The 23,988-nt window shown below is 54.1% G+C and overlaps 1 protein-coding gene across 1 annotated transcript; it reads right to left on the reverse strand.

Moving 5' to 3' along the window:
* Positions 1–5,727: 5,727 nt before the first annotated feature.
* Nkx1-1 (NK1 homeobox 1) lies at positions 5,728–9,068 on the reverse strand. Its single transcript, XM_057773144.1, has 2 exons — positions 8,600–9,068; positions 5,728–6,584 (listed from the first exon to the last, which is right to left on the reverse strand). The coding sequence occupies exons 1-2, from the start codon at positions 9,066–9,068 to the stop codon at positions 5,728–5,730; spliced, it is 1,326 nt and encodes a 441-aa protein (XP_057629127.1).
* Positions 9,069–23,988: the final 14,920 nt, after the last annotated feature.

Consider the following 23,988-nt stretch of genomic DNA (forward strand, 5'->3'; position numbering starts at 1 on the left):
AGGCCCCTGACTCAGGAGGAAGAGGTCAGAGTACCTGGGTCCAAGGCCCAGAGCTAGAAGAAAGGCAGTTGCTGTCCCTTGGACTCTACAGCTGCTGGCCCTTAGGATTCAACAGTCGTTACTTGCTCAAGACTGGGCCTGGGGGTGGACTGCAGGGAGGGGAAGAGGCAGGATTGGTTGGCAGGCTTTTGGGAAGGGCAGTGCTCATTAGAGCTATGAGTGCAGTTACCAGCACTCAGGGGCCAGACTGAGCTCTAGGCCTTAGCCTAGGAGCAGTCACAGGGCCGCCACCCATAAATAGAGTTGTGGGATGTTTCTGTCAGATGGGTGTTGGGCCGTTAGGAGGCCACATGACGCCCGCCATTAGGACTGTGGAACAGCAGGCAAGCACACAGGCTTCATCTTCCCAGGCTACATCACAGCCTGAGGAAACTGGACTCCAGCCATTACCTTGTCTACAAAAGGGAAGAGGAGTGTGCTTACTGAGACCTGCCGTGGATCACCTGGTACCCATCTCTCTCTCTCTCTCTCTCACACACACACACACACACCCACACACACACACACACCCCGCTGTGAGCACGGCCAGAATTTAGTCATCCTGCCAAGCAGCCCCTGGCCAAGAAGCAGAACTTAGTGCCTGTTTGTTTTTGAGGCAGAACCCATGTGTTCCAGGCTGGCCTCAAACTCACGCTGTAGTCAAGGATGGTCTGGGACTTTTATCAGCCTGCCTCCATCCCTTGAGTCCTTGACCACAGCCATGCACTGCCATGCACCGGTTATGCAGTGCTGGGGACCGTGCCTTATGTCTGCTAGGCAAGCACTCTACCAGCTGAGCTTGGTCATTAGCACCCGACACGAGTCTGTCTGTTCCAGGACGGATGTGGTCAGTGCCCCTGGAAGAGCTCATCGGTACAGGTAGTGCTGCGCCCAAGGTGGCTGCCACGCAGGACTCCCTGGAGGCTGTGGAACACAAACACCCCAGATGTGTGCTTGTAGGGGGTGGCAGGATTCTGTAGGGGAGGGGCCTCTAGGAGACTGAGAAGCTAGGGGTTGCCCTGGGGTTGGGACACAGTGTAGAGCATACCCTGTGGTGGCAGGGCAGGCTCAATCCTGCTTCCTCCCCTCACTGGCTGTTCCTTTCCATCACAGGGATGGTCCCCCTGGCTTTCCTCTCTGTGTCCTGATTCCCTGGTGTTACCTCCCCTACTGTGTGCTGGGTCCAGCTTCCCTATCTCCAAGTGTTATCCTTGCTCCTGGAGCTAGGGAGGGTCCCTCTGATCCACCTGCCCTGATGACCCAGAATGGATACCTGAGGAGCTCACCATAGGCCCTGGTCACAGCTAGCAAAATGACTCTGGCATAAGGGGGCACTCAGACACCAAGGAAGACATGAAGGGGATGGCACCAGGCCGTTGACGCCACTGGCAGGCTGTCAGGTTCCGTTGAACATCGGGCAGAGCTAGGCTCCAGGTGACATAGTTGGAGGAGGTGGTGGGGTCTGAACATTTCTGGAGCTGAGGGTTGTGGTACAAGGTGGACCTGAGATGGGCAGTAAAAGGCCACTGGCCACTAGGGACACCTTGAGTGGGGTCTGGATGAGGCCATAGCCTCCCTTAGCAAGACCACAGAAGAGGAATCGCTAACACAGGGATGCCATGCAGGGAAAGAGAGGAGGAAGAGAGCAAATGGTGAGCAGGGACAGTGAACACAGATCGTGAACAAGACAAGAGGAGCCAAACGAGCGGAAAGAGGAAGGCCAAGGCAGCCATGCTTGTCATGCAGGTCTGACCTGGGACCAGACTGGGAGCAGGAAACCCCCATGTGTCTCTGTTGGGCCAGACCCCGGGAAAAGACCCCATTTCCCAGCCTCCCTTAGTGGCCACATGGCTGAGCTCAACCAATGAGGCAAAAGCAGCCTGCTTTTCTGGGAAAGTGTTTTATAACGAAGTGTTATCCTTTCTTGCTTGTTGTTTACTGCCCAGAATAAGGGCATGGTGGCCGGAGCACACCTGGGTTTGTGAGGATTAGGGCCCAGCCCACAGATGTTGCTACAGAGCTGGGTAGGCTTCATAGGGCTCTGTGAAGGTGCTATATCTGCCTAGGACTGTTATGGACACAATTCTCTCATGAGAAAATAAAGTCTGTTTTCAAATTCTTTCATTTGAGTTTTCTCTCAGAGGCTAACACACCCAATCTTGACCCACACCCAAGGGGCCATGGAGCACAGGCAGGATTGTGGTGAGGAGGGGGTGGGTAGGGGCAGGGGTTTGTGTGGCCTCACTGGGATCTTCCTCAGTGTCTGGGTTCAGTGGTTCTCACACAGGAGGTTGGGACAGAGAGGAAGGGGCCTGGGTGTGGGCGAAGGCCGCTCCCTATTCCAGGGTCCTGGCCTGTTTGTCTTTGCTTTCAGCCCTGTCTTCTATTGACAAGAAACTCCCACGTGTGGCTGACAGGCAGCTGGGTGCTACAGGGCAGGTGTGCCTGTATTCTTAGCACTTTGATGACCGAAGCATGAATGTCCACTTAAGAGTTTGAGAATACCCTGGGCTATATGATAAGACCCTGTCTAAAGAAAAGAAATTAATGGGCAGATTCTACGTAGAAGGGCTGTCCAGGCCAGAGCTGGTTCTAAGTCCTAGAAGGTAGACTTCCTGCCCTGGGGTCCAGTCAACTTCTCAACCACCAACACAAAGGGGTGTGGTAAAGGCCAGTAAGACCAAAGACCAGCTGGCCTCCAGTCTATTGGAGCACCCAAGGCCCGGACTAAGAACAAACTGGTGTGCCCACCCAGGTCTGGCCCAAGCAGAGTTGTAGGTCCAACTGGAGGGCTCAGCAGAGTTTGTACCCCAAACCTCACCAGCTGCCAGATGTGTATTGAGAAAGTCAGCTGAGAGGCCAGAAATAGGCAGGCCCAGCAGGCTCCTCCTAGCCCTGCCTGCACGCAGCAGCCTTTGGCCCGCTGGACCTGTTCCTGTCCCAGACAGAAGCCCACAGTTGTGACGTTAACAGTGTTCTCCATACTGAAACATTACATTCTGGAGGAAGCTATTTACACAGGAAGGCAAACAACTCAACTTCAGGAAAATCCTGAAATTGACCAGATTCACTAAGCCCCTCCCAACCAGCGAGAGTCCCTCTCTGAGAGCTGAGCTGCCAAGAGACTAGGAAAAGCAAAGCTGTGGAGACCAATCCTGGAAGGTTTAAACCAACTGAGGTGCCTGGGAAGGGCACCCTCCAACCTGCTGAACTGGGCAGGCTGTGCGGTGAGCTCCAGGTTCCCAGCTTTGTGAGCTGCCATCCATGCTGGGTGGGCCTTGATGATGCGGCTGTCTTTGAGTCATTTCTGCTCCTGTAAATAACCCACACTCCTGTAAGGAACCCCAATAAAACTGATTGGCTCACCAGGTTGGACTTTGGCGGTATTTGTAATTCCATCTGTTGTGAATCTCTATTTGGGGTGAGAAGGTATGTTGCATCTCCCCAGGAAAGGTTTTGTTGTACAATATCCTATCACAAAGTGCTCCATACACAGTAAGAGTCCAGCAAGAAGGACGACAGGGACTCAGGAAACGCCCAGAAGCAGCCTCTACTCCGTGTCATGGCATGTGGCCATACACCAGTGAGGAGCCAGCAGGGAACCCAGAGAGGAACAGGAGAGCAGCTATGTGTGGTGAGCCCACTGCTTTGCAGCCCCATGGCCGCTGACTCATGTTCCTACCCGGTCCTAAAGCCTGGGGTGAATGAATGTAAGCAGCCCTATTTGGGACTGAGCCTTGGCAGATGAGAAGAGTCCAATCCAGCCAAAATGCATTCGTCATCACATGCAAGAGCACCTAAGCACCAGGGACGCACAGCTACCGGTCCTACCTTGTCATCTCCCCAGGAGAGCTCTGGAGTTCTGGATTGTCTCAGCATTCCCAGCTGAGCTCAGCAAGGCTGGAATACGGAAGGGGACCTAGGGTCTTTTTCCATGGTCATCTGGGAGCTGCTTCCCCTCTCCTGTATAGGGACCCTGAGCACCAACACAGAGGGAGCTTGCAGAGAGGCCACCCCACCCTCCTGAGGGGCTAGGATTCTGCATGTGTTGGCTTGTGAGAGATGCCCCTGAGCTGAGGAGGCTGGGTGGGCAGCCCCCTGGCATGATCTCTTTATTCAGGCAGAGTGGCTTCTGGCTGGGCCTGCCATTATCTGTTTTGATGCCAAGAGTCTCCTGAAGGCTTTTAGGGCTTCCTTGCTAGCTGTGTCTCAGAGGTCCACTCCTCAGTAATAAGGTCAGGAATGTCCCCAACCTATCACCTGTCACAGTGAAATGTATCCCACTTCATGGAGGGCTCTCACTTCCTGACCACCAGGAATACAAGTATTGTCCAGCCTGCTGCCCACTTAAGAGCCGGCAAACACCAAGTCAGGACAGAAAATTCCAGGCCCGGAAGATCTGGGAAATGGAAAGTGAGCTTGCTGGAGTTGGGCACCAGGTCTCTGCTGGTGAGTGAGGGAAGCTAGAGGCACTGGTCTTGGGGCTATCTTCAAGGGGCAGGCGGACTTTCTGCCCCTGCCAACTGCCAGATGCATGGCTGACCTGCCCTTTGACTCTTGACCACTAAGAAGCAAATTACAAGGACTCCCCATCAGTGCTAGACACTGCAGTTCGTTATCAACCTGACCCCCAAAGGTAGCTGACTAGAGCCACCACTCCTCCAAGAGCTCACTGTGCTTGGGTGGGGACAGACTATGGGCTGGAGGATGCCTGAAGGGTAAAAAGTCAAGCACCACAGTGGAGCACAACTGTTTTCTTCCAAGGTGAGTCAGAGACCCTGGCGCAGACCTGAAGACAGTTGCCTGCCCGACCCTCCACCCACACACCAACTCCTTCCCCATCCTGTCTCCACCCCTACTAGATCTGCAAAATCTTCTGGAGCTGAAACAAGCTGCCACCATAGCCATAGGTGGTTCGTTCAGGATATGCTTTGAGGTATGTGCAGCCACTGCTTAGGGCCACCCCCCCATCGGGCTCATTGCATTCTGAGCATAGACTATACACACATTTACACAAATGTTAAGTATGCCCAAGAGCGACATACCAGATCATTGGGCTTCCAGTCTAGCTATGACACTCTGGCAGGTAGTTCAACCCCAACCCTAGGAGCCCAGGGAAGCTGATGAGATGTCTTTCCCACGTGGCTACAGGTAGCCTGCTCAGAGAAACGATGGGACGGGGTGTGGAGGACGATGAGCAACGGGATGGGGAGAGGAAGAGAGCAAGAGCGGGAAAGGGGAGTCGGCTTAATGCTGCACCAGCTCCCAGGGCGAGCCCGAAGATAAAGGAGTACCTGGATATAAGCTACTAGAGTGAGGGCTGGCCATGGGACACTAAAACTGATAGGAAAACCAGAGTTCAGTGCTCTGAAGTCCCCGCTCAAGGAGGCACACAGACAGGTAAGAACTCAAGCGCACAGGAAGGTGGGATCAGCATCCTGCGGCGCCAGAGCCTTCTAAAACGCTTCCTGTGGTTTATTAAGAGTTCCGCAAAGTGCTTGAAGCAGGCTTCGGGAGCCTTCCTTCTGACCCCAGGGCACACTCGTTTATAAATTTCTCTTCTGTAGGAACCAGCTATATACAGAACCAACGACTGAAACCTTAGAAAAGAGACTGTCGCGCTCGCTTTAGGTCCTCCGGCCGCGAGGCTGCACGGTGCGGTCCCCACCGAGGTCCTGGTACCAAGGTTCAGAGGTGCGGCGCGTAGAAGGCGGGCGCACCATACGTCTGCGACCCGAGCACGAAGGGCGAGAGCACCGCGGGGCTGGACAGGAAGGGCAGCTGCGCGGCGCACACTAGCCCTCCCGGACTGTGCGCCGGGTACCCGGCCGGGCCGTGCAAGGCGAGCGGCGCGCCCATGGGCGGCGAGGGGCTGAGAGGGCTGAGGCCACCGGGCAGCCCCGCGCCGGGCCCCGCTCCTGGGCCGGGGCCCCCGCCGCCGCCGGTCGGCGCGCTCGTGTCGGCGCCTGGGTTTTGCTTCTTCCACTTGGTTCGGCGGTTTTGGAACCAGATCTTCACCTGCGTCTCGGTGAGGCTCAGCGACAGCGCCAGGTTGAGGCGCTCGCACACCGACAGGTAGCGAGTGGCCTTAAACTTGTTCTCCAGCGCCACGAGCTGCTCGTAGGTGAAGGCGGTACGCGCACGCCGCGGCTTTCCGGACTTCGAGTCCGAGCCCGTGCGCTTCCGCTTGGGCTTGGTGGCCACGGCCGCGCCCTGCGGGGTGCTTCCCGCGCCCCCTGCTCCCGGAGCTGTTGCAGGCGGACCCGGGGCTCCCGGCGAGTTCCCACGGGGCCCTGTGGCTGCGGCCTCGTCCACGGGGGAAGCCTCGACCTCGGCCGTTCCGGGACAGCCCGACCCGCGGACCCCGAGGCCGCCGCTGCCTCCCCGCGCCTCCTCCGTGCGGTGAGCATCCTGCACCTCCTGCGCCTCATCCTCGTCTTCGTCCTCGGGCGCTTCATCCTCGCTGTCCGCGGTCGGACTGCGGCCACTGCCGCTGCTGTAGCCGTTGGCCTCGGTCTCGTCCGCCCTGTAAGAGTCCCCAGCACCTGCGGGCAGCGGAAAGGAAGAGAACACAGGGTCAGCCCGGCACCCAGCCGCACTGCCCGCTCCCTCCTGCCGAGATTCTCTTTATCTCGTTGGTTTTCTCCTCTTCCTCATTTGCCCCCTCCCCAAAGATTTTGTTTTCCTCCCTCCCTGCAGCCGTTCTCCTCGCGCTTGCATCTCCTCTCTGCCTTCCTTCGGGAGGATCCTTTCCTTTCCGTGTCAAGCTGATTTTGCTGCCCCATTCGCAGTCCGCGCCTCCCTCGGACTTTAGGGCTGCGTCGCGCGGGCGGGCCTCGGCGTGTACGGGGGAGTGAGAGCTCCGATCGATTCACGGGACAGATACAAACTTAATTAAACTCATTTTGTGTAATGTACAAACTAGTTAAAGTCCATTTAATTTATTTCGGCGTATATTACCTTCCAATTACAGCGGCGCGGGGCCAGCCAATTACCGCACTCTTAATAGCTGGAGGGGCCAGGGGTCTAGGGTGGGGTCGGCCGGCTGGGAGGAGGCCTCGTCTAAGAACCAAAATCAGCTTGGAGCTGCCCCTAACCTCAGGCTTCAGGCCCTGAAAACTAGGTGTCGGGAAGTGCTGGCTCTTCTGCCAGCCTAGGGCCCACGACTCAGCTCCCCAACTCCACTAGGACAGCCTCCCCCTGAGCTGGTCGAGTTTGGAGGCTGGGAAAGGGCATTGTGAACCACTGCCCACCAGCCTGAGAGGGGATCCGAGCACCAGTCCCGCAGCATCCAGACAGAAGCTGCCGCGGTGACTGCATTTTGTCTCTGAAATTTGAAAGGTTGTCTGACTCCTAAGCAGGTACCTGAAGACTGTCCATACCCCTCACCCACAGGTGGTCTTTAAATGCCAGAGGAGCCCTCCAAGCCTTCCAACCCAGTGCCCGGGCTCTGCTTTCGTGTTGGGCCGGCGCCGACATACTGGAGTATAAACGATAATTCACTCCTCGAAAATAACCCCCAGCTCAAAAGACCCAGGTCGCGTGAAGACTGCGGATGTCCTGGCCTCAACTCCCAGGCCTTAAGCAGGACAACTCTTGTCTCAGGCGACCCTTAGCCAACCCCAGCCTGGTTGCCCTCTCTAACTGCAGGGCTGGCTTGCACCCTACAAAGCTCCAGCAGGCAGCCGCGGGTTCCTGGTAGATCAGCCCCTTACAGAGAGCAGGAGAGGTCCACTGCAGCCTTTGGGACCTGCTCTTCCTCCCTCCAGGAACAGAAAGTCAATGCGGAAACTGGCAGAGCTGGTGGCCCCAGTCCTGTCCAGCCTGAGCTTTCTGGTCCCGGCGAGGTGCAGGGGCCAGGAAGTTAGAGGGAGGACGGGGGAGGGGCGCAAAAAGCAATCAGGAGCTGGTCGAATGCAATTCGCGATCAATAGCGGCCCCTAATAAGTGTAATAGGTTTTAATCGAGTAATTATCCGAATTTTGACCCTATAATTTAGATGTTCGGGGGGAGTTTGCAAGGTGCTTGAAAGAGATATGCATGCTCCGTAATGGGATATCGACCGCAAAGGGGGCGCGGGCCGCCCCATTACCGGCCGCTTTCCGCCGCTAAGCACATTTCCCTTTAACTGTAATCGAAGGGATTTAATTGTTTTTCCAGAGATAACCAGCGTTTTGTCACAATTAGTCTGATTTGTCCAAAGGGGGGGCTGGGGAGGCCACGATGGGGGTGGGTAAGTCACCAAGCCAGGCTCCGTACGTCCCTTCCCTCCAGCACCAACTACCCGCCAAAGCCACAGACTGACTAGGCGAATCCCGGACCGTGTCGCAACGCTAAAACCCCAGATCTAGTCCAGCACAACCTTTTCAGAGACGTTCAGCAGGCCCTAGAGTCCGGGTCGGGAGGAAGCCACGGATGCGCCGGGCGCAGACCCCGCGCTCTACGAACTTTCCACAGATCCTGGTGCCGAGCCAGGCCCAGCTCGCCGCAGGGTCTTGGGAGCATAAACATTCCAGAGCAATCATTGCCCTAGCCCCTGGCGTCCACCCCTTATACTCACTTGAAGGTTCGGCTCCCGCGGCCGCTGCAACTCCTGTGGCAGCGGAAAGGGTTCCGCGTTCCAGCTCTGCGCGCGGAGAGCGTCCGGAGGCAGCGGGGACCGGGACGCACGCGGCCGCAGGGGCGCAAGGGGCACACGTAGCGGGCACCACAGGGCCCAGTAGCACGCACCGGCGTCTCCTGCTGTTGAACTTGTTGGGATCTAGGATGTCCAGCACTGAGAAGGAAGTGGGGCGCGGGGGTGCGGCGGGCCGAGCCGCTCCAGCCCCCTCTGGCACCGCGGGCACAGTGTCGCTGGCCGCAAGCGGTGGGACTCCAGCCCGGGGGAAGATGGGCAGCTCAGCTCGTCCGTCCATAGCGTCCCGAGCAGTAGCCGCAGAAGCGGGCGGTGCGGGCCCCGAGCCGGGCCCGGGCGGTGGCGGCGGCAGCGCGGGGACGTCCCCAGGTGCCGCCGGGCCGCTGGTACTCATGCCGGCCTCGGGCCGCTCAGGCGGCTCGGGCCCGCTGCCTACTGGGCTCCCATCCCTGCGCCCTACAAAAACAGTTCAGCCCAGCTCTTCTCGGCTCGGCGATGCGCTCCGCTTGGCTAATGCTGCCCGGCGTTGCCTCCGCCACCGCTTCAGGAGCCCGCCGCGCCCGGCCAGTGCATTTATGGCGGCCCCGCCGGAGGCGCCCACGCGCCCACACGCTGCACACACGTGCGCCCGCAGGCGGCCGCGGGGTTCCGCCACCCTCGTTAGCGCGCACGCCTAATTGGCTGCGAACGGTCCCAGGCGGAGTAGGCGGGCCCGGTGCGGGACACACGGACTGAGCCGCAGAGCCGGACAGACAGACGCCCTCCCGGGAGCCACAGCACAATCCGCTGGAGGGTGTCGTAGTCAGCACCGCCTTTGCGCCTCCGCCGGGCTGGAAACTGCGTGCCCGCCTCCTCGGCGAAGGGGGAGGAGACAGCCCGGCTTTTAAATAATTGCGGGACCCCGGACGCATGAACCCGCGAGCCCAGAGTTAGCCTGGACCTCCCAGCTCAGGGTACCGTTCTGGGGCAGGTCTCTCCTGCTGCCGTGGCACGCGTGGTTCTGGACTCCCGTGCCCTCTGCAGCTGGGACGGGGTAATAGTGGGGACTCTTGCAAGTTCTGAGTCTCTGCAGGGTCCTCAGCCTCTTGTGGGGCAGAGTCTGGGTTTCGCGGCCCTCGGTTGCTGTCTTTCCTGTTTGGAGCTCTCCAGTCAGGATCTCTGCCCCTCCGCCCCCGCCAGCCCTGACTTCCGCCCCCTTGGCTGATCAAATTAGGGACCGCACGAAATCCCCGCAAGGGGCGGGGCTGGCGGCCGCGAGTGATGCTCATTAGAAGTGGAATCGAAATGAGGAGGGCTAGACGGCCCTCCCGGTCCCCGCCCCCGGAAAAGGGGACTGAAAAATCGCACAAATAGCAGGCGGCCTACATAAAGATCGATACCCTTCATGTAATGGGAAAATATGTGTTTCTTCCAGAAATAATACGGAAACCACCCCCTTCCCACCCTTCAAGATATCGGAAGGGCCGTTCGAGGTCTCTGTATTTGTGCACGTCTTGTTAGTCTCAGGTCTGGCTGGATATTCTCAGAGCGATCTCTGTGACCTCGGAAGATCGAGCCTGGCTTCGGAGGGTGAGGGCCGGGTAGCCGGGTAGCCGATGCTTTGCTTTCGGAGGTCAAGAGTTTCCCTCCTTCCCTCGCTCAGGCCAATGACCCGCCTCTGATGGACCCAGGTGGGTCCCAGCGTTGGAGCTCCTGCCTAGGGTGTGAGTGTAAGCGCCGCCGAAGACTTGTGCTTCAGCGAATTTGCTCTCCTCCTCCCACCGTGGTCCCGGGAGCATGCTCTGCACAAGGACGGTCCTTTGCAATTACCGCGGGCAATGATCCTTCGGAAGCAGAAATTAAAAGTTAGGAGAAATAATGGGGGACCGATCGCCTGTAATTTGGGCCAAGCTCGGACATGCTGAGCCTCTGGGAAGCTGGGACGGGAGTCAGGAGGAGGGGGGCAGGGCTCTCCTCCCCCTCAGTTTCTTCCCTGCCCCCTCCCACCCTCACGGCGTGCTGGTCCATCCTGAGATTCTAATCAGACCCACAACACTGTGTCCTTCCTTGCCAGGACTTGATTACTCTTTATCTTTAAATTATAAATCACCTCTGGGGAAGGAGGGTGGGTAATCTCTCATCGCAGTGAGGTAATTATCTTCTTCCCGCCCCCCCCCCCACCTTGGTCTTCGCTCCCGCCCTCTCCTCAGCTGAATTTGAATATAGATGTACACGCCTCATTCTCTTACACACACACACACACACATACACACACACGCTCACACTCATTCACAAGCGATCACCGCACTAGCAGGATTCATTCATGAGCACCCATACAGAGAAGGTGGCTCTCCAGTGTAATGCAGTTCACCCATCACCTCTCCCTTGCCTGCTCCTCTCCTTTCCTTTCTGTCTCTTTTAAGACCTTTGGTGAAGACCACACACAGGCATAATGCCAGGTCCCCATCCTCTTTGCTTCCGGGGAAGCGCAGCCACTGGGGGCAGGGGAGCTTCTTTGAGGGAGGGGAGGGCAGGACAAGCCTCTCACATTCAGACCTTGGAGCTGGCTCTGGGTGGCGGAGACTTTATGTGACATCCGTGCATGCACACACTCCCCCACAGACACTTGTCACCAGCGCAGGTCGTTGGCGAGGTGAGCGGTGCTAAGCATTTAGCAGCCGCCACAGCACCCACACTTTCCTGGGTGGGTGAGAGCTGGTGTGGCTGTGAGGAAATGCGATGACCTGTATGGCTGTCTCCGTACAGCTTTCCTTCAGCACAAGCAAATCAAGGCTTTTTCTAGAATGTAAGTGTAGATTACTGTTAGGACATAGTAAATATAATACAATGTGTTCATAGGATATGAAATAAGATAACATAACATGTTATAGAAAAATATACAACTAGATGTTGGTTGTGTTTTGTTTTGTTTTTGTTTTTCCCAAATGCACACACACTCAGTACTCCCAAATGCTCTCCCTGCCGATAGGCAGACGCTGGTCAGAGTTGAGTGTAATTCAGAGAAAGCATCTTGGCCATCCAGAAGTTTATAGGTGTCTAACTTCACTTACTGCCCACCTCTTACTGCTCCTCAGTGTCCTGATGGGAGCTGCCGTAGGCAAGAGTGATGAGCTGCCAAGTTCACTGCCAACTTTAAAGAGTAGGATGAGCCTGAGGGTCCTCTGGAGCTGAATGGGTCTTCCTTTGGTCTGGGGCAGTGCTGTATGAACCTAGCTCAAAGTTTCTTCCACTGTTCTGTTCCCACTCTATGTCCGAGGACAACCCAAACAGAGGAATGCCTATCCCTCCTCCTCCCAGTCTCAACCTGAACTGTGGAGGGCTCTAAGGACGTCCTTTGGCTCCTAATCACAATTGATTGTCAATTAGACTCTCACTTGTGCATTCCATGCCCATCTGCCACCTCAGGTTATCTCTCCCCACCAGCTTCACTGTGAGGGCCCCAGGTGGGCACTGACAGGTGAAACCTCAGCCTAGAGTGGAGCTGGCTCTGCCTGCAGTGGACAGGAAACATCCCCTTTCATCCCCTTTCCCTACTAGATGCCACCATGCAGGTCAGTCAGAGTGAGAGTTGTGTTGGACTGGGCATCAAGGCAGAGACAAGGGTGCCAAGGGATCTGAGAGGTGGGCCCAGGAAAAGGAGGGATGGGCTGGTATTTCTAGCTTCCTTCCCCCTCGATTATGCATTGAAATTCTGGAAGACAAGAGCAAGAATAGGAAATCCCAGCATCTGTTATTAACTCACCTTGGGCTAACGACTCCTCTCCACTGTGTGGTGATCTCCAAGATCCCATTTGCTTCCCCTCGTGGACCCAAGGGCTCCAGTAATAGCCACTTACTCAGAGTAAAGGAACACTGCTTGATGGAATATCCCTTCCCTTTCTGCTCTTGGTGTTCAGAATCTCTGTGACTGGGCACATCACAGACAGCTTCCACTTTTGCTTCGTGCACTGTGACAACCCCCTACCCCTGGTCTAACCAATCGCCAAGGATCCCACAACCTTTCTGGGAACACTCAGAGAACTTTAGTTAGTCATCTGGCTGCCTGAGTGTGGACTGAGGGGCTGTTGAAAATCTGCAGCCTCTGAGCATGCTGTCTCCCCATGGAAGGATGCAATGCAGAAAATTAGGCTGACAAGGGGACAGGTGCTCTCCTGTGCCTTTCTTGACCTCCACCCATATTGACACTTGGCACACCCTGCTGCTCACCAGTCTGGAAAATGAACGAGCAGAATGTATATTTTCCTTTGGATTGTCTATCCCCTCAAGAATGGGCACAGCACAGTCAGAAACCCAGAAGAGGCAGGAAGCTCTGGCTGCTGACCTCTCACCGCCTGAGGTCACAGAAGAGGAACAGCACTACTCCCAGAACCCAAACAGTAGGCTGCAGGTCAGCACCGCGGACAGCGCCCGTCACACAGCCTCCCAGTCTGCTCGGCAGACACCCGCCCCGCCCCCTCCCTCTCCCCGGCCCCACCTCCCCCACCCCGACCTCAGCTTCCAGGAGACCACATCTCAGGTTCAGCGACTGGATTCAGCTAGCACGTTTCTGCTCTCCACTCCTGCACAGCCCCCCACAGTCTATTACAAGTCTGCCCATCTCAGAGCGTGCGGGCTATCTTTGGGGTTACAGTGTGGTGTCTGGACCCTGTGTGTTACACACCCAGATGAGATGCCGGCCCATTCACCTCATACCGAAGGGCTAGAGAGTTTCACAAGATCAGTGACTGCTGGTTTTGCATCCTCCTGTTCAAATGGTACGGGATTCAGAGGTGGAGGGCACAGATACAGGCAGGGGCTGGCTCCTAGCAAGCGATTACTTGGAGATAGAAAGCTAAAGTTCGACCCTTTTAAATCTAAAACCCAAATCAACAAATGTTAGCCCCAGAGTCACTCCAGGGCTTTGGGAATGCTTCCTGTCATGGAGTCTGCACTGGCTGCTGGCGCCCTTTCTTTCACTGCTAGTTGGATTTCTGCCCTAGGAGGGTTTGCTAACCACAAGACAGACAGGATGGGGTAAACTGAGACCAAAGAGGATCAATGATGTGTTCAAGGTCATCCAACCAGTCAGTGGTGGAACTTTAATGTGAACGCTGATACTCCTGGCCAGACTTTAAAGCGGAAAAGTCACGAATAATCAGTTTCCCAGGGCCAGAGAGAAGGTGTCCTGGACAGTGCAGAAACCAGGCCGACAAGGGGTTGGGAGATCCCAGTCCTTCATCCACCCTTGTTCCTCACCGTGTGGCACAACTTGCCGACTGCCAGTCTGGAGATCACCAGCATGGAGTCCAGTCTGTTGTTCCCTTTGATTCCCTTAGGGTGCTCGGGACCCTCTTCTCACAGGCTCTGTCCCTGGGTCTGTCACACCCCCGCCCCAGCCTTTTTGCTGCTGCTGACATACTTGAAACATTTTAGCAGGATGTCCAGGCCAGAGCTTGCCCAGAGTGCCACCCGCCTCACTCTCCAGGGCTCCTAACGGCACACAAGCACCAGGCACCTCACTGTCAGAAGCTGAGAGTCCCTTGAGGCATGAGATCAGGGGACTCCTCTTGAGTCGGGGAACTGGGTGCCTTGGCACTGTGCTTGACTCTTTTTGTTTTTTGTTCTTTTGAGACAGGGTCTTTTTTTTTTTTTTTTTTTTTGGTTTTCCGAGACAGGGTTTCTCTGTGGCTTTGGAGCCTGTCCTAGAACTAGCTCTGTAGACCAGGCTGACCTCGAACTCACAGAGATCCGCCTGCCTCTGCCTCCCGAGTGCTGGGATTAAAGGCGTGCGCCACCACCACCCGGCGAGACAGGGTCTTATTTGCAGCCCTGGATGGCCTAGAACTTGATTTTAAGACCAGACTGGCCTTGAATTCAGAGACTCACCTGCCTCTGCCTGAAATTAAAGGCATGCAGGCTCATGCCCCCTTGCTCACTTTTTATTGCCTGGCCAAAACCTGCCCCCTTCTAGAAGCTTCCTGAGGTTGACGTGGTCTGAGAATCATGCCTGGGTTGAGCATCCTGCCTGTGGAAGTCCCTGGGTCATCCTTCATGGTCCTACATCTGAGCCCCATAACCCAAGGTCCTTCCTTATCTGATGGCCAACTCCTGGGCTCTTGAACACTGTGTGCCACATTGTCCTATGTCTCTCATCAAAATAGAGGTGCAAACACATGATTGCACAAACAAGGAAAAGTAGGTTAGAGTTGGGCAAGTGTTCAGCCAAGGCTGTGCAGTTCTGTACCATAGAGCGGAACTTAGCTTAGCTTCTGTGGGCAGAAAGTGCCCTGGTGACTCTTGGCTCTGCCTTCGCTCCACTTTGCCATATCTTCAGAGCAGTCTGGCACTGGTTACTCTACTCCCTGATCCATGGGTGCAGGTGGTACCTGCTTAGATCCAGGCACAGCATTGCATACCCTTCTTTTTTTTAAAAAAAAAATTATTTATTTATTATGTATACAATATGCTGTCTGCATGTATTCCTGCAGGCCAGAAGAGGGCACCAGACCTCATTACAGATGGCTGTGAGCCACCATGTGGTTGCCGGGAATTGAACTCAAGACCTTTGGAAGAGCAGGTGATGCTCTTAACCACTGAGCCATCTCTCCAGCCCCTTGCATACCCTTCTTGACTGCTGCCAGTGCCATTTGTTGGCAGAGATGCTGCTTCCAGAAAGAACTGGGGACACAACCCTCTTTCTCCAGAGAAGGGAAAGCTGCTGTCAATCAAACTTCAGAGTGCCTCTCCAGTCAGATTACATGAAAGTTCGCAGAGACACATCCTATACTCGTTTTTGGATTTTTTCCGTCTTGGGAGTGACAGGCATCTGAATTCTGCCCCCAGAATCAGCCTTCCCAGAGACTATTAGAAGGGTGGTGGAGACAAGGCCTGGAAATTAGCCTGCCAGGGGTGGCACAGTCACCCTTTCAATGCCACAGTTCTAACACACAGTCCCGAGGATCAGAGCATGTTGTGCGGTCATGATGATGCTTCTTGTCCCATGTTTCCAGGGAAGTTCTGAGTCAGAAATGCGGCCGGCTGGATAATTTGTTCATACTTCTTCTTTCCATTCACCTCCTCACTGCACCATGGTCTTCTGGAGAACATGTCTGCCCTGTGCTCCTGAAGTTGAGCTTGGTCACATGACCTGCGGGAACTGAAGGCACAGAGGTCTCTGGGTTTTGGAACTTCTACTCCTGTGAAGGCATGCTCCTGGGATTGGCTGTCCATCATCCCTCCCCCCACCCCCACCCCGACCCTGGGATTGGCTGTCCCCCTCCCCCCCACACAGCTTGGGTCTTGGATGAGGGTGTGGAGTTAAACCCACTTCAAAGCCTCAGTCAAAAGAACCTAGCAGAACAGCAGCCAGCACCGTCCTCAGCAGGAAGTGAATGCCTCCAGAGCCACAGAGTTCTCTGCAGTTGCTTCTTATACATGTGGCCTGTCAGCTCTCAATCCAGCATAGAGCTGGGGCCACCTCGCCTGGCTTTTCTGTCCCAGTTCCATGTGCTCAACTGATTTGTCCATCTCTGTCCTCTCCAGCAATCATGGGCCACTGGACACCCTTACAGCAGTATGACTCAGGTGACCACCCACAGGGCTCTCTCTTTCGTCTATCCTTTATCCATACCCCCCAGCTCTCCTGTGACAGGGTGGGCCTGGGAGGAGGGACAAGTTAGGCCCACCTTAACTGTGGGGGAGGTTCTGGTGCCCCTGTCACCGGAGAGAATATGTCACCTCATTTCCATTGGCTTTAGGGAACATGATGGAATGGAGGAAAGGGCCTTCTCTGCCAAGGAGGGCTGGCCCGTATTGGGATGCCGAGTCTGGGAAGCTGGGAAGACAGGCCCCCGGGGACAGGGAGGCAGAACACAGAGGGGTGAGTAGGAGGATGTCTAGAGACTGTACCCCAGCATTAAAGATGGGCCAGATGGAGTCTGGGCCAAGTACACAGAAGGTGTCCAATAAATGAATACAGTAAAGTCTTCCACCAGCATACATGCATACCTAAGTGTCTGCAGGGCCACTCCAGGGCAGAAAGGTGTGTGGAGAGAAGTTGGTCACTAAACAATGAACTTAATTGAGGTTAATGCCTCTAGCTCAGCCCTTGATTATTAAATTCTTACCACGCACATGAATCATAATTTGAAGGTTGAGAAACTCTACTGGACAGGATAGGAAGCCAGGAAGAGGGATTTTGAGATCTAAGGGGAGGGGAAATGACGCGTCGTGGAAGTTGGGGGGGCGCATATCGTCCAGGTGAGGGTGTCCTGGAGAGAGACATATCCTTCTTGGGGTGGGAGTGTCTGCAAATAAAGGACACCTCTCCTGAAAGGGTGTCTTGGGAAGCGGGCTTGTTGTCGAAGTAGGAGGATGTCCGGGTGGCCGGGAAGTTAAACCTCAAGAGTGAGAAAAGTGTCTGCGGGGCGGGAGGGGGGAGGGGGCGTGTCATGGGGTGAAGGGTGTCCCGGGGAAGGAGTGTGAAGAGGTGGGGGAGGGGTGTGTCCTCTGGATGAGGGCGTGTCTTCACTGTAGAGGGTGTTTCAGGGTGGCTGTTGGAGACTAGAGGGCGAGTGGGTGCGGTGAGGTGCCGACCCGGGTGAGTGTGTCCGGAGATGATCACTAGGATGGGCTGAGCCGTGGGTGAAGACACGCCGCCGCTTCGCCCACGGCCTCCGCCCGCCCCCTGCCGACGCGGCGTGGAACTGCAGCAACCTGGGTCAGGCGCTCCCGAGGATGGGGTGAGCAGGAGGTGGCCTGAGGCTGAAGTCCGACCCCCTGAGGTGCGGCGGGGCGGTTGCACTGGGACCCGACTGCCCGGGAGCGTGCAAGAGTCCCGGCGCCGCGTGCATGCGCGGCCGGACCCCCGCTCTGCGCCTGCTTCTCTGGGCGCGAGCGCGCGTGGTCTGGATGGGGCTCTTGATAGTGGGGAGCCCCCATCCTTCGCCCCCTCACATTGTGGGCTCAGCCGGGAGATCCCCAGGAAAGACCGGCACGAGGGTAGGGGCGAGCCTGTCACCCCTGCCGCTCTCCAGGGGCGCAGGGCCGTCCCTCTCCCTCGCCGTCCACCCCCCTCCACTTCTCTATTTATTTCCTTCTCTGTTGCTGAAACATATTGAAGGGGAGAAAAAGGAAACATTAAGATCCGCTGTGAGCCGCGCGGCGGTTTAACGATTTCAAATGAGGCCGCACTGGGTGAGGCCTGACAATCCCGTCAGGATGGCAGATGACGGCTAAAATTACCCGGAATCAATATTCTCACCGGGTGTCCCGGGCTGATAAGCTCCGCCAAGACAATGTTGACTATTAAAGTCGACAGCTTGAGATATTACACTATTAGTTATGCTATTTTTAATAATCTATAATATTTGGGCGATAATTAATTAATTATACGGGTCAGATAATATCTAGGGCTGGAATGAGGTCTGAAGGACCCATTACAGCGGTAATGAGAAAGGAGAATCTAATCTGGGACAGGTGCCGTGGTCCTGGTGCTGGGGCCTGAGGCATGATGTCTCCTGTGCCTGGCCCTGCCACCAGCCTGGGTCCTGGCCAAGCCTGGCCCTTCAGAACCGGGGTCAGCAGGCCAGACAGCTGAAGCAGTGCCTGCATGTTTCCTGGGGTTGGAGGGACCGAGTGACTGCTCAGAGAGCCAGTCTGGCCAAGCAAGTGCCTGCTCCCTGGCTGACTCTGTGGCCTAGGCTTGCTACCTATCTTTCTCTGCTGGGAGAGCCTCGACAGGTGTGTTCTCTGATGGAGGGGCCGCATTCTCTCCTCTTGCACCACCAGCGGCATCGCAACAGGAGACCCAAGCTGTTGCCTCAGCCCACAGCAGCACCGGATCACCCGCCTTTCCTACCAGGAGGCTTGCAGGCTTCTAGTGACGGAGCCAAGCCCACTCCTGTCTCGGGACCTTTGCTGGTTGTTCCAGACTCTTTCCTTCTCTTCTCATTCATCCACAATCGCCCCTTGGGACCACTCGACTGGCTGGTCTCAATACCACCACTGCCCAGAGACTTACCCTGGTTCTATTCCCCGAGCAGTATGTCCTTAAGCAAGCACCGTTGTCTTGTGCTTAAAGTCAGGGTGTGAACTGTGGTCTGGAGCAAGGGCTGGCCACAGAGATGCCACCTGCCTGGGGACGGCAGTGCTGTGGTGAGCAGCTGTCAAAAATGCTCTTCTTTCTGGTTCTTCCTCCCGCTGCAAGGGGCTAGACTCTCTGTCTTCTCTGGTGAGGCCCGAGGTGAGGCCAGTCTGTGACTGTGAGCCTTGGCCCTGCCAGGTGGCTCTGGGAAGTGAGGAATCTCCCGGGAGACCATAAGCCCTCTGCAGAGCTGTGCCAGGTCATCCTTCTGGACTTTGCTTGGCCTGGGAAGTGGACAGTGGTCTCCAGAGGAAATTTAGAACCAATACTTACATGGGTGACCAGGCTGTCCACTTCCTACTATCCTACATGGTGGTTCCCAAGCATCTCATGGACACTCCTTAAGAATAAATGTGTTTGACTAGGTTCTAAATACATGCTGTGGCTACTGTAGAATTTATAGGTACATGTGCAATGTATACACAGACACATATGTTATATGTACATAAACTTCATATTGCTGCATTGACTCAACCTGTGCTTCTCATGGAGGCTAGTTCTCAGGATCCAGTTTCTACCAGGCACCTCTGATGGTGGCCACATGTCAGTCTTAAGCAGTCTTGTTCTGCTTCTCTCTCTCTCTCTCTCTGTGTGTGCACATGTGCATATGTGTGCGTGTGGAGGCCAGAAGTCAACTTCAAATATTGTTTCTCAGCCAGGCGGTGGTGGCGCATGCCTTTAATCCCAGCACTCGGGAGGCAGAGACAGGCGGATCTCTGTGAGTTCGAGGCCAGCCTGGTCTACAAGAGCTAGTTCCAGGACAGGAACCAAAAGCTACGGAGAAACCCTGTCTCGAAAATCAAAAAAAAAAAAAAATATTGTTTCTCAGGTGAAATACACTTTGTTTTTTAATTTTAGTTTGTGTATATGTGTGTCACATGTGTGCAAGTGCCTTATGGCAGCCAGAAAAGGGTGTCAAATACTCTGAGGCTGGAGTTACATACAGTTGTGAACACTTGGGAGGCAGAGGCAGTCTTATCTCTATGAGTGCAAGGTCAGTCTGGTCTATATAACAAGTTCCAGGCCAGTCAGAGCTTCCCTGCAGATTTACCTGCTGGGCCCTGGAGAGATGGCTCAGTGGTTAAGAGCACTGACTGCTCTTCCAGAGGACCTGGGTTCAATTCCCAGCACCCACATGGCAGCTCACAACTGTCTGCAACCCCAGTTCCAGGGGATCTGACACCTCACACAGACACACATGCAGGCAGAACACGATGCTCATAAAAATAAATACATCATTAAAAAAAACTTTAGATTTGCCTGCTGGGTACTTTACAAGGCTTCTCTTCACAGCCCTGGCTGTTGAGAACCCACACTGTAGACCAGGCTGGCCTCAAACTCAGGGATCCACCTGCCTCTGCCTCCCAAGCACTGGGATTAAAGGTGTGTGCCACATCAAGCATCTTTTTAGGTCTTTATTGGCTATTTGTATTTGTCCCTCAGAGAAATGTCTGTTCTGATCACCTCTTCATTTTATTTTATTTATTTTTAAAAATAAAATGTGTGTGCATACATGCGTGTGTGTACAACTGTCTGTAAGTCCAGTTTTAAGGGACCTGACACTCTCTTCAGAGCTCCCCAGGCACCAGACATACAAATGATGCTCCGACATGCACGCATATACAACAGAGACGTTGCATATACGGTCATATATAATGTAGAATTAATAGCAATGATAAAACTAAAAATGAATGTTTTATTAAAAATAATGTAGTCCTAAGCCGGGCGGTTGTGGCGCACGCCTTTAATCTCAGCACTCGGGAGGCAGAGGCAGGCGGATCTCTGGGAGTTCGAGACCAGCCTGGTCTACAAGAGCTAGTTCCAGGACAGGCTCCAAAACCACAGAGAAACCCTGTCTCGAAAAAAACCAAAACAACAACAACAAAAAAAATGTAGTCCTGGCAAAAGTATAGCATGACAGCTTCCTGTCACTGTGACAAAATTCAACAAAATATTTATTTTGAATGATCACGTGGCCTGGTTGCTTAGGGTTGTGGAGTGGCAGCACATTTAACAGGAGTACATGGGGGAGAGGAGGCTCTTCTCATGGTGACCAAGAAGACATGGAGACAAGGAGCAAGGACCCTAATGATGCCCATGGTACTGTCTAAAGTTCCCACTACATCCATCACATGATCTTCGGGAGCCACTCAAGATGAGACAACAGCAGATACACAGACCGCTAGGGTTGGAAACGTGGCCTGATGGTAGAGCCCTTGTTAGTGTGCACGTGTTTTTGAATGAAATGTCTGTGCACAAGCGAAAACGCGGAAACCAATGAGCCAGAGTCCACTTTCTTTTGACAAGGGCATTAGGTTGTTCAATGTCCAAGGATACCATCGGTTAAACAAATGGAAATGGTATCCACATAAAAAGAATAAGACGGAGCCCTTACACCATAAACAGGACTAGCCGGGTGGTGGTGGCGCACGCCTTTAATCCCAGCACTCGGAAGGCAGAGGCAGGTGGATCTCTGTGAGTTCGAGGCCAGCCTGGTCTACAAGAGCTAGTTCCAGGACAGGCACCAAAAACTTCAGAGAAACCCTGTCTCGAAAAATCCAAAAAATAAAAATAAATAAATAAATAAACCAGGACTTAAAATGGACCACAAACCACGTGAGAGCTAAAGCTATGGAGTTTTTAAGTAGAGCGATAATTGCCATGCTCTCAATTAGACAATGACAACAAAGAAGAAACGGATTTTTGTTGTTTTGTTTTTGTTTTGTTTTAGTTTTTGGTTTGTTTTTGATATTTCAAGATAGGGTTTCTTTCTTTAGCTTTGGAGCCTGTCCTGGAACTCGCTCTGTAGACCAGGCTGGCTTTGAACTCACAGAGATCCGCCTGCCTCTGCCTCCCGAGTGCTGGGATTAAAGGTGTGAGCCACCAGTGCCCGGCAGAAATGGTTAGCAAACATTATCCTTCAAATACCACGATCAAGAAAAGGGCTAGAGAGGTGGCTCAGTGTTTGTGAGCCTGGACCTGGGTTTGATTCCCAGCACCTGTGTGGTGACTCACAGCCAGCTGAAACTTGGTCCCAGTCAAATCTTCAAGCACTGCATGCACACGGAGCACAGACACACATGAAGGCAGAACACCCAAACACGTACAATAAAAATGAAAACAAAACCATATTTTTAAATGAAAACAAAGGGTGCCTGGGGTTTTGCAGAAAACCTGAGTGTCGCTCCCAGCACCCACATCAGGTGGGTCACAACTGCCTGTAACCCCAGCTCTGGGGCACCTGAAGTGCTCTTCCGGCCTCTGAGGACACGCGTACTTATGTGCACATCCCCACAGAGACACACACATACAAACAACTGAAAATAGGAATAAGTCTGGGAAAACAAGAGAAGAGGAGTGGCTGGGCTGTAGCTCAGTGGCAGGTAACTTGCTTGGCATGAGCGGTGTGGGTTCAATCCCCGGCACCACAGAGACTTGAGGGTGAGCACAGTAATGACTGGAGAATGAAGGAAGCATTTTGGAATATTATATCTGACTAGCAATTTGATAGAGAAGACGCTCAGGAAGGGAAGGGCGGGGGACTTGAGTTCGGCGCTTCCTTTTGACTTTGGGAGGACTGAAGAGACGCAGCTCTTGCTGGGTTTCTAGCCAAAAAGCCAGGTCAGCTGGTTGCTTCTTGGCTTCTCTGATCTAGCAGGATTTCACCCCTACATCTGACTTCTGAGTCATGGTTGGCAAATAGAATGATGGAGACTTAGTTAAATTTACATATCATGGTCACGGCAGAGCCAGGGTCGCAGGACCAGAAGGCCTTCCAGGCGATGGCCTGAGTGGCCAGGGGTAATGACTGCCAGGCCATGGGACCACAGATGATAATTAAAAATATCAGTAGATTCATGTGCTAAGATGACAGAGAAATATCAGTAAAGGATGTGTGGATACGTGAATGTGGGTGCCCACAGAGACCAGAAGGCATCAGGTGCCCCAGTATTAGATTACAGGTGGTTGTGAGACCCCAGCATGGGTACTGGACACCAAACTTAGGTCACCTTCAAGAGCAGCTAGTGCGCTCTTAGCTGCCGAGCTCCCTCCCCAGGCCCGGAGCTGAGCTGTCTTGGTTTTGTGACTCTCTATGGAGACTGGAGTCAGAAACATGAGTTCTCCTGCTTTATTCTTCTTTCTTAACTTTGGTTTGGACGTTCCGGTCCCATTTGGATCACATTGTCTGGTAGAATCCTGAAGGGACCGCTGATGATGGCTGCCATCCTTACACTGTGTGGAATCTTGGTTTACAAACTCAAGATGTCTATTCCACCCCGCCCCCACCCCCCCACCCCTGCACTTAAGGCCGTCCACCTCTCTCAGAAACATTTTGCGGTTTGCAACCCTCAAGGCTTACACGTCCACAGGAGGGTTTATTCCTAGCGCATTTTGTTCCTTTTGATGCTGCCATGAATAGAATTATTTCCCCAATTTCATTTTTCAGATGCTTTATTAACTTACAGAGTTTAAACTTCATTTCTTTGATTTACAATTTCATCTTTTTTCTCTTCTACTAAAATTCTTGGTTCCTAATGATACCAGCATAATTACTTGTAGGCTTCATCCTGCGGCGTACCTGCAGTAATTTCAAATAGCAGCGCCAATGTTTCCATTAGCCGTAGGATCATCAAGTGTGGGGTTTCTGTAAGCAGTCTGTCCTCACAATCCCCTGTTTGGCAAATACGAGTGCACACACACGCACACACGCGCACACACACACGCAAATACCTGGACATAATTAATTTTTTCTGTACAGCTCATCCTGTTAGTTCCAGTTTGCAGTGCAATTTTGTGGACGGATTTCTTTTTTGTCCCACTGGTGGGGCTCATCCCCTGCCTCTCTTCTGTGGGAAGGGATATCTCCGTGGGGCCAGGTGGAGCCTCTTATGGCTCCCTGTGGTCCTGGAGAATATGTGGAGGTTAAACTTGGGGTTGAAGGCCAAAGGAGGCTGCTCTGTGAGAGACCAGAGGGTCATTCCACAATGCCTGGGGTGGGCTCCTTCAACACAGGACTTCATCCATCCTCCTGCTCCCAGTCAGTGGTGTGGTGGAAGGCTTGTTGTGTGAACATCATGCAATCAGTCCGGTGGTACAGCCTCGTAGGGCACTGAACACAGCAGGAGCAGCGTGGAGGATCTCATCCCATGTGTTCAACTTTCAGAGATAATGCGCTCAGATAGCCAGACAG

This window comes from Chionomys nivalis, chromosome 6 (assembly GCF_950005125.1).
Source record: "Chionomys nivalis chromosome 6, mChiNiv1.1, whole genome shotgun sequence".
Lineage (NCBI taxonomy): Eukaryota > Metazoa > Chordata > Mammalia > Rodentia > Cricetidae > Chionomys > Chionomys nivalis.

Coding starts and splice junctions, on each gene's coding strand:
- Nkx1-1 (XM_057773144.1), bottom strand. CDS start 9,068: ATGAGTACCAGCGGCCCGGCGGCACCTGGGGACGTCCCCGCGCTGCCG. Junction 6,585..8,599: donor CGCGGGAGCCGAACCTTCAA/GTGAGTATAAGG, acceptor CGCTGCCCGCAG/GTGCTGGGGACTCTTACAGG.